The 16966-nt window shown below is 35.1% G+C and overlaps 1 protein-coding gene across 1 annotated transcript; it reads right to left on the bottom strand.

The window, feature by feature from the left end:
• Window positions 1–608: 608 nt before the first annotated feature.
• LOC128875277 (aminopeptidase N-like) lies at window positions 609–13954 on the bottom strand. Its single transcript, XM_054120721.1, has 10 exons — window positions 12906–13954; window positions 12671–12829; window positions 10990–11633; window positions 8715–8796; window positions 7683–8355; window positions 4831–5018; window positions 2604–2774; window positions 2385–2531; window positions 2222–2297; window positions 609–874 (listed from the first exon to the last, which is right to left on the bottom strand). The coding sequence occupies exons 1-10, from the start codon at window positions 13418–13420 to the stop codon at window positions 737–739; spliced, it is 2793 nt and encodes a 930-aa protein (XP_053976696.1). The 5' UTR covers window positions 13421–13954; the 3' UTR covers window positions 609–736.
• Window positions 13955–16966: the final 3012 nt, after the last annotated feature.

Here is a 16966-nt window from a genome sequence, read left to right as displayed (position 1 = left end):
AAGTTCTTCTACAAACTTATTACATTTCAACTTACAAATGATATTACATTTCTTTCTATATAATTTGCACTACTGAAATGGCTATACATACATACATGTATATGTACATGTATACTCAATTAATGCCATTATTAGATACGAACAGATACGATTATCAATTTCATATCAAACTAATACATTGGGAATTACCTTCGGTTATCGCAGAAAAATGAAAGAAAGAATGATGCTGTATTAATTCTATTTTAAGCTAGCTTGATATTATAGTTTTCTAAAAAAATTTAGCGCAAGCATTTCACCACTATAAATACAAGATATAAATATAAAAAACTAATTTAATAAATATATATTAAATGAAAATTGTAATCAAATTATCGATGATGTGGGAATCGTAATTAATGATTTGAAATGATAAATGAATAAATAATAAAATGTATTTGCATAATATACATGATTATTCGAAAAGGTATAGAATTCTTTGTTTTATTGTACTGTATATCGTATCGTATGAAGTAATCATTGATGACTTCACTACCCTTGTTGGACTCTAATCATTCTTTTAAGAATATATTGTAATCACTTATAATATATTAAAGGTAACAACGTTAAAATAATGTTTGTGATCATTGGTAACAGATTTAATCTTTATTTTTAACAATATCTATTAACACATCAGATGTTCAGACTCGTTACTTATCAAAATATAATAGAAAATTACTGAATTACAACCAATTTACAATTAACGAAAACATCTAGCGATACTGGACGAGTACTTCTTAACCCATTCCATATTTGCCGTAGACACGATAATTGCCTTCTTTGCAGCGCTCAACGCTGCACCAAGATCTTCGAACTTTTCGTCGACAAATGAACGCAGCTGCAACATCAAGAGTGCTTATATTTTATAATAATCTTCAAGTACGCGCAAACGGAAGCTCGTGAGTTATTAGACTTAATGGGGTATTATAGTCTAGAACATTATGAAAATCTATTATATTTTTGGCATTTTCTCAAAGTGTTGATCTTTGAATGTATGTCTGCCAAATGATTTTGTCGAATTTGGAAAATTAAGGAAGTTTAGGACGTATAACGAGAACGGTATATAGTAATATAACATTAATCAGTAACATAGATCAACCCCAACGATTATCTAGCCAGTTTTGATAACTAAACAAAAAAATGTTTCGAACAAATTCAAGTTAATCATCATTTAATTCCCAAGAAATTGCAATTTGAAAAATAGTAATAAACAAGGTCGCCATGATTTTTCAAACGGAACTATATATTTTGATCTCGATAGTTCTGTACACGATATCAAAACGAATTCGACGACCTGATACAAAATGACGTTGATATGGCGTTGAATTAAATAATCGAATTAAATAATCCTAATGACTCGGATACTTTCACACAGTAAATTAATAAGTCTTAAATGAGTATTCACATTCGAAATAGTCTAAACTTCAAATGTCGTGGAATCTGATCCACGACGATTTTATAAATCAACGTCATACCAAGGTCATATTATATCAGGTCGTCGAATTCGTCTTCATATCGACTACAAAACTATTAAGCACATAATATATGGTTCCATTAAAAAAAATCATTGTGACCTTGTTTTTTTTCCTATATTTCAAATTGAAATTTCTTGGCGACTATGTATCTGACATGAAAAACTTCAAAACGCGATTTTTTCGTAACCATATTTTTCCAGAGGGTTGCCACGATATCTCCAGATCTAATTAACCGAATGATTTGAAGTTTGAAGTAAAGCTTCAGCACATGTGCCTTTATTATCCGAACGCCGATTTTCAAAATCAGATTTTCCTTTACCTTTTTTCAGTTCGTTAAAGACGAGAAAACGTAAAAAAAAATCATATTTAAGGTTCTTAATTTTTCCAGTTTTTTAAATTTCCACTGACAATAATGAATATGTTTCTTGATATTTTCATTTCCGATAAACAGAACGGTTGAAATTTGACTTTCTAAAAAAGGAATGTACAAAATCACTTCTATTACGTATTCTATTAATTATTATTATTTTCATTAAAACTAAATGATGCATATTTTTGAAGTATGAATAAGTATGTGTGCAATGCACGATCAAAAAATTCCTTATGGATTGAAGAAAGGAAAATAAAAAGAAAAAATGCCTGAAAATTAACGATCTATAATAGAATATCCTCTTAACGACAATATGCTCACAAATAATGCTGAGTAATACCTGTTCTATTTGTTCCTCTTCAGTCACCGCGCTCCCAATTGCGCTAATCACTTTACTTAGGAAGTCATATCCTCTACTGCAAAAAAACGAAAATCACACTTATCGCGAAATAGCTCGCGATAGTAGATAAGAAAGACGCGAAGTGTTCGTAAAATTTACGCACGAGTCAATAATTTTCTGGAAATTGTGTCGAGTGAATTCCAAGACGTATTTGACGTTCGTCGCACTTGCTTCCAAAACAGAGTTAACGATAGCGATCCTATATTGTTTCCGTATGTTTTCCTCATCCGATATAGATAGCATGAGGTACCTGATGTGAACGAAATTTAAAGATCCATGCCGTATCGACGAAAGATAGCTCGAACGTTAACGGAAAACATACTTATTAATCAAATTTGCTTTTCGTGTACACGCGAGAGCTTGCAGCAGTAGTTCTTGCTCGGTGAGTAAATCGGTAAACAGTAGCCATCTACCCAACGTTCTATACCAGTCCTTTTCGTCTACGTTACGTATTCCCTCGCAGTAAACGAAACTTTTCACATCTTGCAATATCCTATGCAACGCGAAAATTTGTGAAGAGATTAACAAATGTTAGATCATGTCATTTTCAATTGTCTCACAATTACTTTTTAGTCTTATAACAATTTTCATGAATATTTGACGTAGAAATTACTTCTGTGTTTTCATGCTCAATCATTTATATATTTAGTTTAAATGAAAATATTTACTCGTCACTTTGATAAGTTAAAGTACAAACATTCTAAGTTCTCCACCTAATCTCCATTGCAATGAATTTGTATATTGCATAACTTACATTTTAATCTGGTGACCATGACAGTGTTCGTATAATATACAGAGTGTCCCAAAAGTCGGGGAGGAGCCGGAAATGGGGGGTAGCTGAGACGATTCTGAACAACAATTTCCTTTGCAAAAATGTCGGATGGGGCTTCGTTAAGGAGATATTAAGCGAAAACCCCGACCAATCAGAGCGCGCGTAGCCTTCGCTACCGCGGCCGCTCCAACGGTCTACGCGCGCTCTGATTGGTCGGGGTTTTCGCTTAATATCTCCTTAACGAAGCCGCATCCGACATTTTTGCAAAGGAAATTGTTGTTCAGAATCGTCTCAGCTACCCCCCATTTCCGGCTCCTCCCCGACTTTTGGGACACCCTGTATACAGGGTGAGGCATTTAAAACAGGCCACCTGAATAATTCCGCTTACTTTTACCGATAAAAGAAAAAGTGTCGAACAAGAGTTGTTTGATTTCGTTTTGAAAAAAATCATTTCTTTACTTCAATGACACAGAATTAATCTTAGTTTAAAGCAAATGGTAACAGCCGTAAAAAAAGTGGATTACGTACAGAGAAGGTAACATTGATCTACGCTATACCAACAATCATTAACCCATTTATGTCTATACAAATTTGTGATCTTGCAAAGAAGTACGAATTCCAATATTTGGCCAAGTTCAATGATAACGTAGAACGAAACAATCGCTATCCAGATTATAAACAATATCGATTGCTTCATTCAAAACAAACTTGAATAGTTTTCTATGAAAGAAAATTTTCTGTGAATGTTTGTAAGACATAAATTGGTCAACCGGAACCAGAAAGTAATGTCGTTTCTTTTACATTGAATTCAAATAAATAAATTTGTAACAAATTTTTATTTTTAATCAATTATGTAATCGTCCTCGTTACCAACAGCCTTTTGCTATCTGGTGTGCAAATTTTCAGTGCCAGATTGATGAAAACCAATTGATACACAATAAGCTGACAAATGATAAACAAGTATGGACATTCGCAGAAACGACATTACTTTCTGGTTCCCCTAATATATTGTTATTAAATAGTTGAACGATACAAATCACGACATATTGCGAAACTGCGTCCAAACGCAATGGGTGAATTTAAAGACGATACTACAAAATAGCGTTATCAGAGATTAGTTAGTACACCTAGATATGACACGACAGTTCTAAAACCAGAAACTGGTTACATTAAATATTAACTAGGGAATAACTTAATTCACATAATTGTTCCCATTGAACTATAAGTTGCATCTATGTATATTTTGTTCACATCGAATGTAATTTTCTCATTGCCTCCGCACCTGTTCAAAACCTTGCAGCTCCTGTTCGAAACATTTCGTACATTGTTTGAAGTAACGAAGATATTCAGGCGATAAGAGTTCGTAGGATACACTGTATCTCCATTCTTGATAAGATGCAACTGGTGATTAAGCAATTTCTTCGCAGTAAGAACAGTTTAGAAGTAATTGAATGTTTACGTCGAGTGGGTTTACGTTAACAATAGGTTTACGGAGATTTTTTATCAGATCTCTATTGTCGAATTATTGTTTTTACGAGTGAAATCGATTTACTGGAATTGATTAGAAAATATAAATGAAAATGAATTTGAATATATGCTTGACACTTTATATAGATAAAAATCAGCATAAGTGGTAGATAAAATATTTAAATGGTTTCTGTAAATATCCTTGTAAAATTTGGAATTGGTCAAAATGGCCGTGCTATGTGAACCTAGTGTTGAACACGATTAACGGTTGTAATTGTTCGGCTGTGATATAATGTAAAATGTTTCATACGGTTCGTCGGGCGCTAGAATCCATTTCTGAAATAGAGTTGCAGACTTCCTCAGACAATCGGGGTTGCGCATCGAGCAGGAAGTCGATAGAATTATCTCTCGATGTAATTTAGCCACAAGGTCATCGTGCGGAGATTGATTAAAGCTTAATCTTTTGTAGATTGGTTCCAGCAAACGACGCACATACCTCTGTAATCACAATATTCATATATCAATGGAATTTATACAGGGTGTCCCAACACAACTTTTCCATCTTAAATAGCTCGTATACTTTTTATTAAAAAATGTCACCGGAAAACATTGTTTTTCTTCAGAGAGACAAATAGGAGCCAAAACTTTTTGTCAAGGTTAAATTTTTTTAAATGTGAAGGTCATTGACATTCAATGTCACGCGAAGGTCATATTACACAGTGTCTCACCTAACTCTTAAATCATAAATATCTCGTGTGTTTTTTGTGATAGGAAAAAATGTCAGTGGAAACCATTGTTTGGTTTGGAGTGGGGCATACTATGATAGACAAAATAATGATCTCAAGGTCATATTTTCCGAGATTTCAAGGTCATTGACCTTTTCTTTAAATGGTGTGGGCTTTCTTATTATCGTAATTTTGTAGTTGATAAAAAAACAAATCCAAACAGATATAATGTGTCGTCCTTCAAATGACCTTGTGAGGAGTTATTCTTAAAAAATCAATGAGATTTTTAGCTAAAATGTGTATGTTACTTTCAATGGTACAAAGATATGTCTCAAGAGTAAGATGTTTAGCTTGAAAGGGCGAATATCGCGGTAGGAAGAAAAATTTGTTTCAGGGTCATACTCGTCAAAATTTCAAGGTTGTTGAAGTTTTTTCAAATAAGACTACGTATTTTTATCACCGCGATATACGGTAATTGCCGAGATCGAGACAAATTCAACGACCTTTAACGCTATGACCTCGTTGTGACCTTGAGCACGAGATAATTCATAAAATTTGGGCAATTTAATGCAAATAATAAAAATTGAAATTTTTGTCGAATATGTTCTTGAAACAAATTTTTTTCTTACGGCGACATTCGCCCTTTCAAACTAAACATCTTCGGCCGATCGCACACGGCGCAACCGATTTAAAATTAGTGTTGCAAACCGTTTGCGCTCTTTGTTTTACCTACTCCACTATCTTTGTTTTACCTAGATCCACGGTCGCATGCAACTAGTTTCAGAGTGGTTTGAAACTGATCGGTTGCGCCCGTGTGCGATTGGCCTTCCTCTTGAGACACATCTTTGTATTATTAGGCTGGGGCCACACTGTGCGTTTCATGCGGTCATCCGGTTTGTGACGTTGCGTAGATTCAAATGAGAGGTGCTACACTAGTGCGGCGCTGCCGCATCCGTCGAACGCCACCGCTGCAGACTAGAGATGGCGTGAACTGCTACTTTTGAATCACTCGTGATTCAATCACGTTCATTCTCAATCACGATGATTTTTCACAGTGATTCGTGATTCTTCGTGATCCCTTCTGATTGGTACAGAACATTGTTTTCACTTTTCACGAATTATGTTGTTCTTAGGTTATATATGTATTATAATATGGTCTAAAAGCAATGTTAATATAATTTTAATACAATTTAAATTTAACTCATTTGTAGTTTCTTGAATTTCCGCTAAGGGGAGACAGTGATACACTAACGATAATAATTAACATAAACCGCTTCTGAAAAGCCATCTTTCGGATCACGGTCGTGATCGAAGTTTAATCACGACTGCGATCGTGATTGTGTGATCACCGTGAAAAATCATTGTTAGTGATTATTCATGCCATCCCTACAGCAGACTGCGGCACGCTGAACGCACCGGACCGCTGCATCGCGCCGGAGACATGTCAAAACACGTGTATTCATATGGTCCCTGTTCACTCTACACGGTTTTGCCGCATCGTTCTTATCTATTTTTATCGATGTGTGTTTGTATTCTGTTTCGAAATATGTGGTCTTAAAATTTCTAGTAATTCATCGAATGAATTTATCGACATTCGGTAGTAACTGAAAAACTTATCCTTAAAGTTGCGGATGTTAGCAAAAAAATTTTGAAATCTATTTTTAGATTCTCGCTCTGAAAAAAATGGATGAACCCAATAATCACCTCGTATCGGTTCACGCAAGAACCCTTCTGCTTCCATAGCACACGTAATTTTTAAAAATTTATTCGTATTCATGTTATCGTTTTGATAGTTCAGACGAGACTGCGTTAAAATCGCAGCAATGTATCATGTAGTAGCCTTCCGGTTAAATCGCGTCCGCTTTCGCCGCAGCGGCGAAAACGCATAGTGTGGTCCCGGCCTTAGAATGACGTACACATTTTAGCTACAAATCTCATTGATTTTATAAGAATAACTCCTCACAAGGTCATTTGAAAGTCGACATATTATACATGTTTCAATTTGTTTTTTTATCAGCTACAAGATTACAATAACGAAAACGCTCATACCTTTAAAAAGAGGCCAATCACCTTGAAATCTGGGAAAATATGACCTTGAGATCATTTTTTTTTTGTCTTTTTTGTGTCCCCCTCCAAACCAAACAATGTTCTTCACTGACATTTTTTTCCTATCACAAAAGACACGCGAGATGTTTAAGATTTAAGAGTTAGGTGGAACACCCTGTAAAACGTTGAATTCGTCTTGGCTTCGCTTATCATGTCGTGACGATGAATATATATAGTTCCATTTTAAAGTACGCCAATGACCTTGAAATTTCGAATAATATGATCTTGAAAGAACTTGTTTGTTCATCAGGACATTTTCCCTTCGAACCAAACAATGTTTTGTATGATATCTTTTCCAAAAAAAACTTCATAGATACGATGCAACACTTACTTGAAAATCGCGTTGTACGTCCGGTACGCTGCTCAGCATTTTGTTCAAAAATTTGAAATTATTTACAGCACTGACCCAGGGTTCATAGTCAAATTCCTGAACTAGATAGCTAGAAAGATTGAATGGAATCGAATAGTCTATGTATCCTGCTCTAGCCAGATTGAACGCGTCGTCTAACAGCGCGGCTCTGTTTCCTTTGTGTATCTTTATGAAATCTCCGGATCTCAGGTAATCAATAAGCATTCGCCAATTTCTCTCGTCGTAGTTCACTCGATAATATCCAATTTGCTGAACGTTAAAAATCACCCAGTCTTCGGATGAAAGACTGATGTTGAGAACCAAAATTTTATCTTCTGGTCTCAGCCATTCTTTCGTAGCTGTGTGCGAAAAATCGGCGAGCGACGATTTTGTAACGAAATTCAATGGTATCCACCACCTTGGAGTTTTGTGATCTTTTATACATTCGCTGCGATTTTGGAAGAATCGTTCCTGAGACACGTTGAGTATTTGCTGTTTGTAATTCCGCGTCACCGTCACTAAAGGGAATCCTGGTTGATCTGTCCAGGATTCCATCATATCTTTAATAACTATGTCGTTCCGTAATTGGCCTAACTTGTCCGAGGAACGTTGCAGATATTCGTACAAATCTAATGGCGAGGCTGCTTGGTATGACCTACGCACAAACGAAATAGAAAAGTGTATATAAAGAAATATGTGTGAAATATTTTTCGATATTCAACACGCATGCAAATTGTAAACAAAAACAACATATTAGATATTTTTGAAATCAACATAACTTTTGGATTTTATGGATGTTTCGCATACCACTGAAACGAGCTTCGTACGTTAGGATACACCCTGTAGATACGCTTGAGATAATATCTTGTACTTCTCTAGTTTATTATCGCATTTATCAGTTTTAATCGGCAAAGGCATTTCGGTACAGTTGTACTTATACATATATTTGAAGATTAAAGAAATTGATTAACAAATTTTTGTATACTCTTTGAATACCTGGTTTTCTATGCTTACATGTTTCTGAGATAACTTTGTAGGCCGTTCTTAAAAGCTGGCTCTCCAATCACGTGGGAGACCATACGGATCACTGATGCGCCTAAAGCAAAACGAAAAATTTGCATCAAGAAACAATGATTACTTCCAAGAACAGTAGCAATACGAGCAATATATTCTCATTCAATTGGATACGTGTTAAAATAAACGATTTCAATTTTCAGCGAGGTAATCTTCTAATTAAGACTGCAAATTAGTGTTATTAATTTTACTCTAATCAAAAAAGTATATACACATAATTTTAAGAATCATTCTAATTATAAACATAAAGTTAAAACTAGAATTAATGTAATACAAGTTAGTACAGTATGAAACACGAAAACTAATTAATTTAAATTGATAAAGGCAATCGTGATCAAATCCATATTCAAAGGGAGTATTTTTATAACGATTTTGTTTAATACTATCCACAGATGAGAGTTTAAAATTAAGATACTTAATAGAGTAATTACTATAATGGATATTAAAGATGTTAAATTAATCAATTTTATATATTTATTTTAAATTAGATTTGTTTAATTGGATATTAAATATAATATTGTATACTGTATACAATACTTATTAATTGATATGTTCATGAATATAACGAAATATAAAAGAATAATCAACTAATATTTACAAAGTGTCAATATCATGAAGCTGCTTGAAAATGGAAATGACTATCAATAGAAAATATACGAATATATGTATGTATATAGACATAGTAGATACACTACTTCGGTACATGTAATAAGATGTAAAACTATGCATATAAATACATATATTACACACATAATTTAGATGCATATAAGGTACATGCTTCTTGTATACCAAGGGTGGCCTACCCGAGCTGCATGCACCAAACATGGCGTATTGGATAATTGCAAGTGGCCCATTGCATTCTTGGGTTTACTTATTCTTTTGAAGTATTTTTTGTTAACAGTTTATAATTTCAGCACAATCTGCGAGGTCCACAACAACGATCACCCTCTCGTATAACATATTATTCGATATAATTTCTGACTATTTTAGATTGGTGCTCCAATAACCATGTATCTTTTGGACTGGCGTAAATTAATTAATTTAGTTGCATGATTGAGTTATTCCTTTTCTATCCCTAAGCGATGAAGATATTGCTTCTATCCTTATTCTCCGATCTTCATCCATGAACGTAAGAAGGTAGAAAAGGAGCTTAATTTATTTACTGAATTTCTCGGAAGTTTTTAAAATCTAGGCATCCATCTTGGCCTTATATCATTCTATTGAGTTGTCTTTAACAAGCTTCCAAAAGAAAAGAAGCTTGTGCTGCCATCCAAGTTTGATCAACATAGACGAAGAAACGGCATAGAAGAAATTGCAACGGTCACATCAAAGGACCACGTCGAAAACACGATAAAATTCCTCAAGAACACCAAACTATACGACAAAATACAACTTAACCCCCTATGGGCTCGTGAAACTTTCAGGTCACGTGCTAATATATCAATATTTTATCAAATAAGTTTAGTTTTTTTTACAAGTTGACGAAAACGTTTTAATTATATAATGTCTCTGATAATTAGACTGCGGATCTTTATGCAAAATAAAATCTTGGCAAACGTGCCTACAAAAATTGAAACTAAATAGAAATTTCTTTTATTCTGCAAACATTATAATATGAACTTTACTTTTCAATCTCTTTTATATTCTTGCATATTGTTTGCATTTTGTAGTTTCTTGCACATTCAAATTTTCTATAAATGCATAAAGATCCGCAGTCTACTGATAACCAATGACAATATTCATGACGGTTAGCAGCACCATCAACCTAAAATATTAACCCTTTATTTACTGAATTTCTCAAAAGTTTTTAAAACCTAGGCGTCCATCTTGATCTTATATCATCTTATAGAGTTTTCTTTAACAAGCTTCCAAAAAAAAGCTTGTGCTGCTACCCAACAATTAAAAACAAACTTCATAAAAGTGGACTTGAAAGTCACAATAGGTTTCAAAGCGTTTAATTAATATATTAGTACCACGAGAAAATTGACGGGATTTATTAAGTCTCGTAAGTAAATAAAGAGTTAAATTGTGCGGCGCATCTGAACTCGTTTGTGAAAAAAAATGGCGCATGATATGCTAAAGATTGTCTACCCCTGTTATATACGTTACACGTAGTTTATTTAATTGTTAATTAATTCTCAAGTATCTGATACATAAAAATGTATCAATGTTAGTTGGACAACGATGAACCACTTTAGTACGAATTGAAACGCACCTTTTTTGTACGAAACGAAATCCAGCACATCCATGATGCTACTAGGACTTCCCACGTTCCGTCCGTTCATGACTCTAGTGTGATTCGTTGAGTCCAAAACAAGCGTCGGTTGTAGGATGTCTACTGCAAATTTGTCCATCACCTTCCAACTGGGTTGCACCGAAGATACAGCAAAGTACTGGAAATAAGACGCGAAGCCCTCCTTGAGCCAGGCGACGTTCCAGAACATCGGTGTCACGAGATTTCCAAACCAGGTGTGGGCATATTCGTGAGCCATCGTGGTGAATCCGTCGAACATGTACTTGGTAGGTGTAACGCCGTCCTCGAATAACACCACCGTCTCTCTATAGGTGATCATGCCCCAATTCTCCATCGCGTGGAAATTAAAATCAGCAACGGCGATCTGGTCCATTTTCGGAATTGGATTATCGATCCCGAACCAGCCATTCAGAAACGAATATATCGAGACACCTTGATTCAAAGCGATCGACCCGCGTCGATTCATGGATCCCCTTGTCCACATTTTGAAATTCTTCGAGGAAACAGATGTCTCCACGGCAAAATCGTGGACAGCCCATCCGACTAGGTACGTGGACATCCTGGGCGTAGTTAGGAACGTCGTGACGTAATAATTCGTTTGATGCCTGAAACTCGACACGCTTAAATTAGTAAAACAGTAGGCAAATAGGTGAACATTCGTTAGGTAAAGATAGTGGAAAGTTTATTTTTATGTACTGGGTACAGTGACTCGTTGATTTCTTTGGGGTTCGATTTCCTGTGGAAGAAGAAAGTCGAAGAGAAATATAAGAGTGACGAGATCGAGTGACAATTGGAATGTATTGGCGTAACAGTGAAAACATGAAAAAGCGGAGGACTCAAGGAGTTATCATTGAAAAATAGAAGATCCCCATAAAAACCTACAAGAAAGTAGAAAAATATGTGAAATCGAAATGAGCTGTCAGATGATTTGCCTAGATTTTTGCGGCTTGGAAGTCAAATGCTTGGCGTGGCCAAGCAAGACATTCTTAAATCATCAATACCCATACTTTCTCTCTTACAGACTTTCAGGTAATTTGTCAATTTAAAACTCTGACAATATTTTGAGTACACTTTCATTGTATCGGGATTTAAAATATTTCTAAGGTCATTCATCGACGCCAATACCTTTACTCTCGCTTTCAGATAATTTGTCAGTTTAAAACTCTGACAATATGAGTACACTTTTATTATTTTGCTTTTTAAAATAATTCTTATTCATCGACACTTTGACCTTGCCTGGCCACCCCAAGCATTTGACTTCCAGGCCGCGGAAATCTAGGCAAATCATCTGACAGCTCGTTTCGATTTCACATATTTTTCTACTTTCTTGTACTTTTTTATGGGGATCTTCTATTTTTCAATGATAACTCCTTGAGTCCTCCAATTTTTCATGTACTTGGCGTAATTTTTTTACTTTTTTGAAGTTTCTTATCGGATCTCACTTCTTTTTACAAATCATTTATTATATAGAATCTATTTTAAATTTATAAAAATAAAATTGATATTTCTGTAATCGTTACATAAGAAGTCTAAATTATTATTTGTTTTTTTTTAATTGAATAGAGTAAAATAAAGGAAGAGAGGATAACAAAAACGAATATATATAGAGTTAACACTTGCATTTGCAAAGCAAAAAACTTACGAGTCCTTCGTTGTAGTCTCGATCGCAGTGTTACTGGTTACCATTTGATTTCCAACATGGCCAACATGGAGAGTGAAGAACGCTTTCAAGTGAGGCTCATCCATGCAGGGAAATGCTCGGCGTGCATACGTCGGTGAAAACTGAGTTACTCCCATCCACCTAGAAATTTGTCGCTTTCAAACTTTTCCTCGTCTCAGAAAGGTCAATAACAGGTGTAATATGACAACTAAGTTACTTCGTTTCTCCATTCTCAACGTAAGAGCTCCTGTAAAAGCCAAATACGTCGTTTCGCACTTCACCCTCGAAGTGAAGTCCCAAAACGTATACACCAGGCTCCAATTTTGTTTGAAAGTTCAGAATATGGAATTGCCTCTGACTATCGTGACTTTGATCGCCTACTGGGAAATTAATCGAATCCAACGTCTCCTCTCTTCGTTGGCGTAGAGATGTTTCCCCTTCGTGTATTATTAGGCCATCGTTGTGGACCACAATGGTGTCGGTCGCTTCGAGGATTTTCAAAGTTATATTCACACAACCTTGATACGCGAAGTCGTTCAAGCCCAATCGAGTGTATATCCAAAGATCATATGAAATTGGTACGATTTCTTTCGGTAGTCGATACGACGAATAGTCACTGTCATTTTTCAATTCATTTACACTTAACGTTTGTTCAGGACTTACAGTAAATGGTGCGACTGGTTCGAATACAGTTATCAAAAATACCACCCAGAAATAGAATGTCCATCCCATGATGTAACGATTTTATGTCACAATTTCCAATTAAACGATCACTTCTCTATGTTACTTTCTTGGAAATTGTATTGGAACGATCCAAGATCGATGACATGTGTCAATCATGCATGCGGTTTGGTGTACGTTGTGTCTTAGATCGTTCGAAAACTCGTCAGTAGGTGTCGTGATGTCCTCGATATTCTTTGAAATTCTTTCACAATAGTTCGATGAACTTCTAAAATAAAAGTTTCAACTAAACTCCTCTTGTCTTTACCGTTTCTGAGATAGAGTCCGTCAGGTAGTTGACTTCAGGTAGACGATGGTTCCTCTGGCGGATCTGAGATGAATCATACTTGCGTGATGATCGGTACCAGCTCTATATCCCCTCTCTTTTCAGGCATGCCCTCTCTACATCGAAGAACTCCGACTTTAGTTAAGAACGATTCTTCAAGAAGAAGTAGAAGTCTTCAAGAAGCCAGAAGAAAACGCGAACGTTACTCGAGGAAGGTCCTAGATCGGCCTTGTTCTATTCCTCGAAACTATCAATCGGAATCACTGAGATGCAAGCGACCACCAGTTATTTTTATCGTTCGATACATTCTTTTATCTTGCGTTACCGTTGTTAACGTTCAAGATTGGCAGATGCTCGTATCGGACATCTAATCATATTTTAACCCGTTATTTATGATAAATCAACGTGAAAGTAGAATCTATGTAATATTGAATTAAATTGTTCGTTTTGCGGTAAATATATATTTATTTTGAAGTATTCTACGTTAGAAAATAATAAACAAACTTTGTGCATGTACGGTGGTCATTGATGCAAATGAATATTAAGGCATTGTGTTTATTTTAATATCTTTATTTGGTTTCTTGTGTGGCAGTACAAACAAATAAATCATTACAACGATTTAAAAAAAGTAGCCCATTGTCTAAGTTAGAAAGATACTTTTCAATCGTTTTACTTTCTGAATTACGAGTATGAATAATTATTGATTGTATGTATTTGATTAGAAGTTAAAAGTAGTTTCATTTTTTAACCGACTTCGAAAAGGAGGAGGTTACTCAATTTGACATGTATATATTTTTTTTTTATTTACTTTTTTTTTATGTATATTACTCGATTACGTCGAGACGGCTTGACCAATCGGAATAAAACCAGTTGCGTCTTGTAGAGCATGTCTCCGAGGTGGTTCCATTATCAAAAAATTTGAGGATTTCTCATTTTTACCCGTTTTTTTTTTTGCAAAAAACCGAAAAATTTTGTATTGCTTCTTATTCCGAAACGATTTGACCAATCGGATTGAATCTTCTTGCATCTGGTAGGGCTTCGTTGCTTCTTAAAAGTTTAAAAATATATTTGACCTTCTTCCATTTTTTACCACTTTATTGTACTTTTCATCGCAAAATTGTACTATTTCACGTATGTTCGGTCTGAATTCGATGAAATCGATGAAACCCTTTATTATATCATAATTTAGTTACATTTTATTTGCTATCTATTCATATAAAATATATGTATATTATAACTGGCCCTGCCTTCTCCACAATAGGTGTCCATGCTTTGATAGTGAGCAATGGTATCCATAATGAGTCCATGCATTGATAATGAATATAAAAACCCCTCTTAAATCTTGGCACCCCAGATTGGTCCTCCTTCTGTCTACACCTAAATTCTGCCCTGCCGATAAGTAAATTAAAAAATAAATGTCATTCGTGAACGTAACAAATATATAACTTTGATAACTTATGCGATAACGTTATTATTTCAGGTTTTCACTGAAGTACAGCGACTGCGATATCATGGTCAACGCGATATTCTATAGATAACATCGAACGATAACTGTTTAAGGAGCACTTTTCTAATTCATTGCAAAAAGCTCGTAAATAATGCATGCAAAGTACTTTCGCGTAATGCACGACAAGAAGGTGTTACATATTCTGTTTAATAAGAAGCGATAACGTTGAAACTATTCCAAGAGAAAAATTTCCATTCATTTATCTTGTACGCAAAGAAAGAAAAATGCGTATCTTACGATACTTACTCGTTGTATTTGACGTATCTACAATGACTCATTACCGTTACCTGTTAGCAGTATAACATCATTTATCGATGTACTTGTAGGGATTCTTACTATGTTGCTTTTATCAATTCGTAAGTAGCTCATGCTTATCTATCTGTGCCAAAGCAACGGGAAATTTGATCAAATGTACTGCATTCGATAACTTTTACCATTCTTGCTGTATAAAACAAATTTAATAAGATACACGAATGACGCTCCAAGTCGAATGGATCGCTTCATACATTGGATGCCAGAGATTTTCATAATATTGTTGAGTTTCGGCATAACGAGTTAACAAGAACTTTAATAAATAACAACCACCTTTACAATAGAAATGTGTACAATAGGAATGCAATTAAATGTAGCTTCGGAACGTCTGCTCTCAATAGCGTCTTGCTCGAATCTGACAGCTTGACAGGCGATCGATCCGATCGCCTTCTTCTCGCTGTCTTCATGTTCCGGTCGCGAGCACCAGCAGGCCTTGGATCCATCCAAAGGGTGCTCGCAACAATATTGAAAAACGATGCATACTACACCACGTTAAGTTGCCGAGTGTCGACGAACGAAAGGGGACCGGGGCTGCCCCGGCTTCGTTGTTAAGATATAAGCAGTTGAAACGTACAGGTGGACTTCCGGCGCGGGCTGTTTAAATCCTTGTCAGCTGAATGTGCGAAAAAGACACACCGATGCACACTCGCTCGCGTCACAAGTGAAACGCGTCAAGTGAAACTTATCTGCATAAGTTTTTATCTGGTATATACTAGGATATTTCCAAACAAATAAAAAATGACAAAATGGCGATCCTTTGAAGGAAAATATCGATTTTCAGCAAAAATATTGTTGATTATTTGTTAATAACAAAGAAACTAATGAACAGATCACAAATATCCTAGTACATACGAGATAAAAACTTATGCAGATTAAGAAATTGTTGATTTTATGTGTTTCAGATTTCAGAATCGTCTAATATCACATATGCAGGGGAGCAGTGTTTTTAAAATAGATTAATGTTTAATTAAAGATAGTTTAATGTAATATTCATATTTCTTCTTGACAAAATTCTAATATAATTATAAAAACATAATAAATATACGCATAAAGTTTAAAATAAATCGTTTTGTAATATCAATTTCGAAAAAAATTACCAAAAAAGCATTGTTTTTCTTGGCCAGTAAATTAGAACGATCCCTTGAGGTTTCCGAGGGTAAACCTCGATTAGTAATTAACTATGAAGGACACGGCGTGAAATATTCAAATAACCTTTCTCAAAATCGTGTGTAAAATTTCAGAAAGCATAGTTATGTTATCTACCTGCAATAATGTTCCTAAAGAATCTGATGTTTTACCATTTCGTGATAAGGATCTGATTTCCTAGACTAACATCCCAGAATCATTTCTCGTTGTTAGAAGCATACAAAGGACATCCGTGTACTCCAACAGCTAGGATATTGTTTCGACAGCAGGATCGCGATAAATGGTTAAATTATGCAAAAAATCATGC

The sequence above is a fragment of the Hylaeus volcanicus genome, chromosome 4, assembly GCF_026283585.1.
Source record: "Hylaeus volcanicus isolate JK05 chromosome 4, UHH_iyHylVolc1.0_haploid, whole genome shotgun sequence".
In the NCBI taxonomy this organism is placed as follows: Eukaryota; Metazoa; Arthropoda; class Insecta; order Hymenoptera; family Colletidae; genus Hylaeus; species Hylaeus volcanicus.
The sequence above is the reverse complement of the archived record's forward strand: the minus strand, read 5'-3'. Positions and strand labels throughout refer to the sequence as shown.

Coding starts and splice junctions, on each gene's coding strand:
- LOC128875277 (XM_054120721.1), bottom strand. CDS start 13,420: ATGGGATGGACATTCTATTTCTGGGTGGTATTTTTGATAACTGTATTC. Junction 5,019..7,682: donor ACGTACAACGCGATTTTCAA/GTAAGTGTTGCA, acceptor TTGTGATTACAG/AGGTATGTGCGTCGTTTGCT. Junction 2,775..4,830: donor ATTCTAGCGCCCGACGAACC/GTATGAAACATT, acceptor CGCGTTGCATAG/GATATTGCAAGATGTGAAAA.